Source organism: Somniosus microcephalus, chromosome 8 (assembly GCF_052327205.1).
Source record: "Somniosus microcephalus isolate GS21.2 chromosome 8, FLI_Smic_1.0, whole genome shotgun sequence".
Taxonomy (NCBI): domain Eukaryota; kingdom Metazoa; phylum Chordata; class Chondrichthyes; order Squaliformes; family Somniosidae; genus Somniosus; species Somniosus microcephalus.
In genome coordinates this window covers 272,877,810-272,883,799 of record NC_140994.1, presented here as the reverse complement: position 1 = coordinate 272,883,799, position 5,990 = coordinate 272,877,810, and the positions used below count along the sequence as shown (strand labels likewise).

General features: G+C 58.3%; 1 protein-coding gene across 1 annotated transcript in view; it reads right to left on the bottom strand.

The window, feature by feature from the left end:
• larp1 (La ribonucleoprotein 1, translational regulator) overlaps positions 1–1,445 on the bottom strand; it is a 143,116-nt gene extending 141,671 nt beyond the window's left edge. Inside the window, exon 1 of the mRNA XM_085996204.1 lies at positions 1,353–1,445. Coding sequence (XP_085852330.1) covers positions 1,353–1,445 — 93 coding nt within the window. The remainder of the gene's footprint in view (positions 1–1,352) is intronic.
• Between the last annotated feature and the right edge of the window lie 4,545 nt (positions 1,446–5,990).

Below are 5,990 nucleotides of genomic sequence, written 5' to 3'. Positions count from 1 at the left end.
ACATGTTGCCCCCTTGGGTGACATCATCCGAAAAACACAGTGTGTCAGTTTCCACATGTAACGCTGACGACACCCCAGCTCTGCCGCACTACGCACACTTCTCTCGGCCCCCTCCACGGTCTCTAAATTGTCAGACTGCTTGTCCCCACATACAGTTCTGGATGAGCAAAAAATGTTCTCCAATTAAATATTGGGACGACCAAAGCCATTGTTTTTGGTCCCCCGCCACAAACTCCGTTCCCTAGCCACTGACTCATCCCTCTCCCTAACATCTGTCTGAGGCGTGAACCACACTGTTCTCGCAACTTGGTGTCAATATTTGACCCTGTGAAATGAGCTTCCGACCACATATCTGCTGCATAACTAAGACCGTCTACTTTCCCACCTCCGTAACATCGCCCATCCTCCCAGCCTTGCCTCAGCTCATCTGCTGCTGAAACCCTCATCCATTCCTTTGTTACCTCTAGAATTGACTATTCTCCAACGCAAATCCTGGCCGGCCTCTCATATTCCCACCCTACGGTAAACTTGAGGGTCCTCCAAAACTCGGCTGCCCATGTCCTAACTCGCACCGGTCCCAATCAACCCATCACTCTGGTGCTTCGCTGACCTACATTGGCTCCCAGTTAAGCAAAGGCCTCCATTTCAAAATTCTCACCCTTGTTTTCAAATCCTTCCATGGCCTCACCCCTTCCTCCTTATCTCTGTAACCTCCTCCAGCCCACAACCCCCCCCCCCCCCGAGATATCTGCGCTTCTCTAATTCTGGCATCTTGAGCATCCCTGATTATAATCGCTCAACCTTTGGCGGCCGTGCATTCAGCTACCTGGGCCCTAAGCTCCGGAATTCTCTCTCCTAAACCTCTCCTCCTGTAAGATGCTCCTTTAAGGCTGGCTGTTTGACCGAGTTTTGGGCCCCCCGCCCTCCTTGCCCCATGTGTGGGCCGGGCTCCCATTGCCCGCCGAGCCCGGCCTGTTCGGAAGGCGCCGCAGACCGGCCAGTTGTTGCTGTGAAACCAATGACAAAGGATTGCGACCTGAAACGTTGACTCTATCTCTCTCTCCACGGATGTTGCCTGGCCTGCTGAGTTTTTTGCAGCCTTTTCTGTTGTTATTTCAGTTGTTGCTGTTGTTGTTGTTGGTGGTGGTTTGCTCAGCAGCGGGGCGCTCTCCCGCCGCGCCTGCGCACTGCCCCAGGCTCGGCCCCGCCGCCGGGCGTGCGCGCCCCCGGGAAGGCAGCGTCAATGTCGCGCCGTGCGTGCGCGCCCCCGAGAAGGCAGCGTCAGTGCCGCGCCAGTGGGTGCGCGCCGCCGGTGGAAGGCGGCGTCAGTGCCGCGCAGTGCGTGCGCGCACCCGGGGACCAGCGTCATTGCCGCGCAGTGCGTGCGCGCCGCCGCCGCTGCCACACGGAGCGCGAGCTCGAGCCCGAGCCCAGCCGCCCGCCATGGGCCGCTCAGGTGCAGACTCTGCCGCCGCCGCCCAGCCCGCTGCCCCACGCCGCCGCCTCACGGAGCCCCCGGGCCCTGAGCCAGCCCCAGGCCCGGCTGCGTCTCTGTCCCGGGAGCCGAGCACCCAGCCGGCCCGCCCGCCGCCTCCTGCGCCGGCTCCAGCTGCAGGCCCGAGGCCAAGCGCCTCATGGCGGCCCCCGCCGCCCAAGGTGAACCCGTGGAGAGTAAGGCGGGCCTGTGGGCGGGGGAGGCGGGCGCTGCCAACCCGGGGCCGCCCGCAGAGCCCGGAGGCCGAGCCGCAGGGCCAGGCCGGGGACAACGCCGAGGAGCCGAGAGCCGGCAGCGGCCGCAGGAAGGAGTTCATCGAGGCGCGCGCCGCCCAGGGTCAACCCCTGGACCCCGGAGAGTCAGCGGCCGGAGCGGGAGCGAGGCCCAGGCCGAGCCAGGTGGGTGTGGGGGCCGGGGAGAGGAGAGAGGCCTGGGGGGAGGGGAGAGGGAGAGGCCTGGGGGGAGGGGGGAGGGCTTGCAGCGAGGGGGAGAGGGGAGAGGCCTGCAGTTAGGCCCGGGGCAGGGCGAGGGAGTGAGAGGCCGGAGACCGGTCCCCCCCTCTCCCTGGACCGCAGGCCCGGAGACCGTCCCCCCCCCGCCCTGGACCGCAGGCCGGAGACCGTCCCCCCCCTCCCCTGGACCGCAGGCCGGAGACCGTCGCCCCCCCCTCCCCCTGGACCGCAGGCCGGAGACCGGTCCCCCCCCTCCTCCCCCGGACCGCAGGCCGGCGACCGTCCCCCCGCTCCCCGGACCGCAGGCCAGGCGACCGTCCCCCTCCCCGCCGGACCGCAGGCCGGCGACCGCCCCCCACCCCTCCCCCCGGGACCGCAGGCCGCGAGACTATGCCCCCCCCCCTCCCCCGGACCGCAGGCCGGAGACCGCCCCCACCCCCCCTCCCCGGAGCCGCAGGCCGGAGGACCCGTCCCCGCCCCCCCTCACCCGGGACCGCAGGTCGGAGACCGGTCCCCCCCTCACCCTCGGACAGCAGGCCGGAGACCGTCCCCCCCCCGCCCCCCCCCCCCCCCACGGAACGCAGGGCGGAGACCGTCGCCCCCCTCCCCCGCGGACCGCAGGCCGGAGACCGTCCCCCCCCCTCCCCCCGGACCGCAGGCCGGAGACCGTCCCCCTGGACCGCAGGCCGGAGACCGTCTCCCCCCCCCTCCCCCTCCCCTGGACCGCAGGCCGGAGGACCGTCCCCCCCTCCCCTGGACCGCAGGCCGGAGACCGTCCCCCCCCGGACCGCAGGCTGCCCCCCCCCATCTGGAACGCAGGCCGGAGACCGTCTCATAAGAACATAAGAAGTAGGAGCAGGAGTAGGCCATACGGCCCCCTCGGGCCTGCTCCACCATTCAATCGGATCATGGCTGATCCGAATCTAGACTCACGTCCACTTCCCTGCCCTCGCCCCCGTAACCCCTAATTCCCTTATCAGCTAGGAAACTGTCTATCTCCATTTTAAATTTATTTAATGTTGCAGCTTCCGCAGCTCTCTGAGGTAGCAAATTCCATAGATTTACTACCCTCTGAGTGAAGAAGTTTCTCCTCATCTCAGTTTTGAAACGACAGCCCCTTATTCTAAGATTTTGTCCCCTAGTTCTAGTCTCACCCATCAGTGGAAACATCCTCACCCGCATCCACCCGATCAAGCCCCCTCACAATCTTATATGTTTTGATAAGATCGCGCCTCATTCTTCTGAACTCCAATGAGTAGAGGCCCAACCTACTCAACCTTTCCTCATAAGTCAACCCTCTCTTCTCTGGAATCAACCGAGTGAACCTTCTCTGAACCGCCTCGAGAGCAAGTATATCTTTTCTTAAATATGGAAACCAAAACTGCACGCAGTATTCCAGGTGTGGCCTCACCAATACCCTGTATAACTGCAGCAAGACTTCCCTGTTTTTATACTCCATCCCCCTTGCAATAAAAGCCAAGATTCCATTGGCCTTCCCTGATCACCTGCTGCACCTGCATACTAACTTTTTGTGTTTCATGCGCCAGGACCCCCAGATCCCTTTGTACTGTAGCACTTTGCAGTTTCTCTCCATTTAGATAATAACTTGCTCTTTGATTTTTTCTGCCAAAGTGCATAACCTCACACTTTCCAACATTGTATTCCATCTGCCAAATCTCTGCCCACTCACTTAGTCTGTCTATGTCCTTTTGCAGGTTTTTTATGTCCTCCTCACTCACTGCTTTCCCTCCCATCTTTGTATCATCGGCAAACTTGGATATGTTGCACTCGGTCCCCTTCCTCCAATCGTTAATATAGATTGTAAAAGAGTTGGGGCCCCAGCACTGACCCCTGCGGAACACCACTAGTTACTGATTGCCAGCTCCCCTCTGGGCCGGAGACCGCCCCCCTCGCTGGGCCGGAGACCGCCCCCCCCCCCCCCCCCCCCCTCTGGACCGCAGGCCGGAGACCGTCCCCCCCCCCCCCCGGACCGTAAGGCCAGAGACCCGCTCCCCTTCTGGACCGCAGGCCGGAGACCACTCCCCTGGACTGCAGGCCGGAGACCGCCCCCCCTCCCCTGGACCGCAGGCCGGGAGACCGCCCCCCCCCACCCCCCCCGGACTGGAGACCGCATCTCCTGGACCGCAGGCCGGAGACCACCCTCCCCTGGACCGGAGACCGCCCCCCCCCCCCCCCCCCCTCCCCCTGACCGCAGGCCGGAGACCGCCCCCCCCCCCTTCCACTGGACCGGAGACCGCCCCCCCCCCCCTCCCCTGGACCGCAGGCCGGAGACCGCCCCCCCCCTCCCCTGGATCGCAGGCCAGAGACCCCCCTCCCCTGGACCGTTATTCAAGACCCCCAGTAACTGGCACTGCCCAGGATTATACATTTGTTCTGTTAATTTTTTCTTTTTGTTCACGTTGATTTCTGAGGTGCTATAATAACTTTTCATTTGCCCAATAGCTCTTTCAGAGCCCACCGTCTTTAGGGGCCGTTTTTGTTGGAACAGAGGTGATTATGGGGTAATTTAACAAAGGTGTTGTTCCAGTGATTTGGGGAGGGTTGTCGATCGAGGGGATATAGAGAGCAGGAGAACTTCTTTTACTCAGTTGAGAGACTGGAACACACGACCAGAGACCACTTAAGAATAGGTTGGATCGGTGGGATAAAGGGATGTGGAACAGGACGGGCACATGGGATTGGGACTGCTGGTGTGGAGGGTAAACACCTTCTGGTGGGGTCGAGCGGCCTGTCTCTCTGTTGTAGTTTCTATGTCTGTGCCCTGGCTCTTCACGTTACCATGTTTCTGAACGCTTGTGATCTTCTTCCTATAATGTACACAGTTTAACAAATGAACACCTTCTGCTAATTTATGAATCTGCAGAGAATGGAGAAGCCGTTAACCCAGAATCTCCACAAACAGGCGCACATGGCTTGTGTGAATAATGTGTCCAAATCTGACGTGCTTTGTTCAACACAGTTACAATAATGCGCTTTTCCTAAACTGAACTATGAATACGCACCAAAGATTTTTCCTCGATATTGAAGGGCTGATGTGTGAGTTGAAGATTAGTCTGGGGCTGGACGATTCTTCCCCAAGGCTTGGATCAGTTCTGCATGCAGCAATGCAGTAAGGAGGAGAGCTGATGTGTGAGTTGAAGATTAGTCTGGGGCTGGACGATTCTTCCCCAAGGCTTGGATCAGTTCTGCATGCAGCAATGCAGTAAGGAGGAGAGTTAAATAACTGACACAAGCTCACATTCATTAAGCAATGCACCATGATTATGTTATAAAGGCAATTCTGGGTGTCGGCAAAAGTATAAAATGGGTTTTTGAGAATATTTAAATTAAGGGTAGCAGTTGTCTATTAATTCAGATAAAAGGGAAACAATACGGGTAGTCTGAAATCAAAACAGAAAATTCTGGAAATACACCGGGTTAGTCGGAATCTGAAAGAGAGATAGATTACGGTTTAGGGTGGGGGCACTGTCAGAACCGTAGGTTCATCTGAGGAGTCTCCGCCCAAACATTAACCTGTCATTTTTGATGAGCTGTTGATGGAGATCCTGTGATTCCAGCATTTTCTGTTTGAATTCCTGTTCAGTTTGTATTTAAGTTGTCTGAAGCTCTATTTAAGCCAGCCTCTGATCTGTGAAACCTGATTGCTTGAAGGAAAGTCCTCTTTTGGCGACAGTTAGCAGTCTTCAGTGAGTGGTGACAATTGGCATTGGATCAGAGCCTCTTCCTATGCACACTGCTGGGCTGAAACCCTGGCAGTGTGACACGCGCTCTGGTTTGCAAAGGGAAAATAATGTACTTGTATTTACATAGTGCTTTATCATGTCCTCGGGATGTCCCAGAGAGCTCTGTAACAAATGAGTTACTTTGCAAGTACAGCCACTGTCCTATAGGCAACCATGGCAGCCAAGCTGTGTGAGCAACTCTCTCTCACAGCAATTTAGATGAATAATTTGTTTTTGCTGGTCTTGATTGCTGAGTTGAATGTTGACTTGGTACCAGAAGTGTTTCCTGCTTTTCTTCAA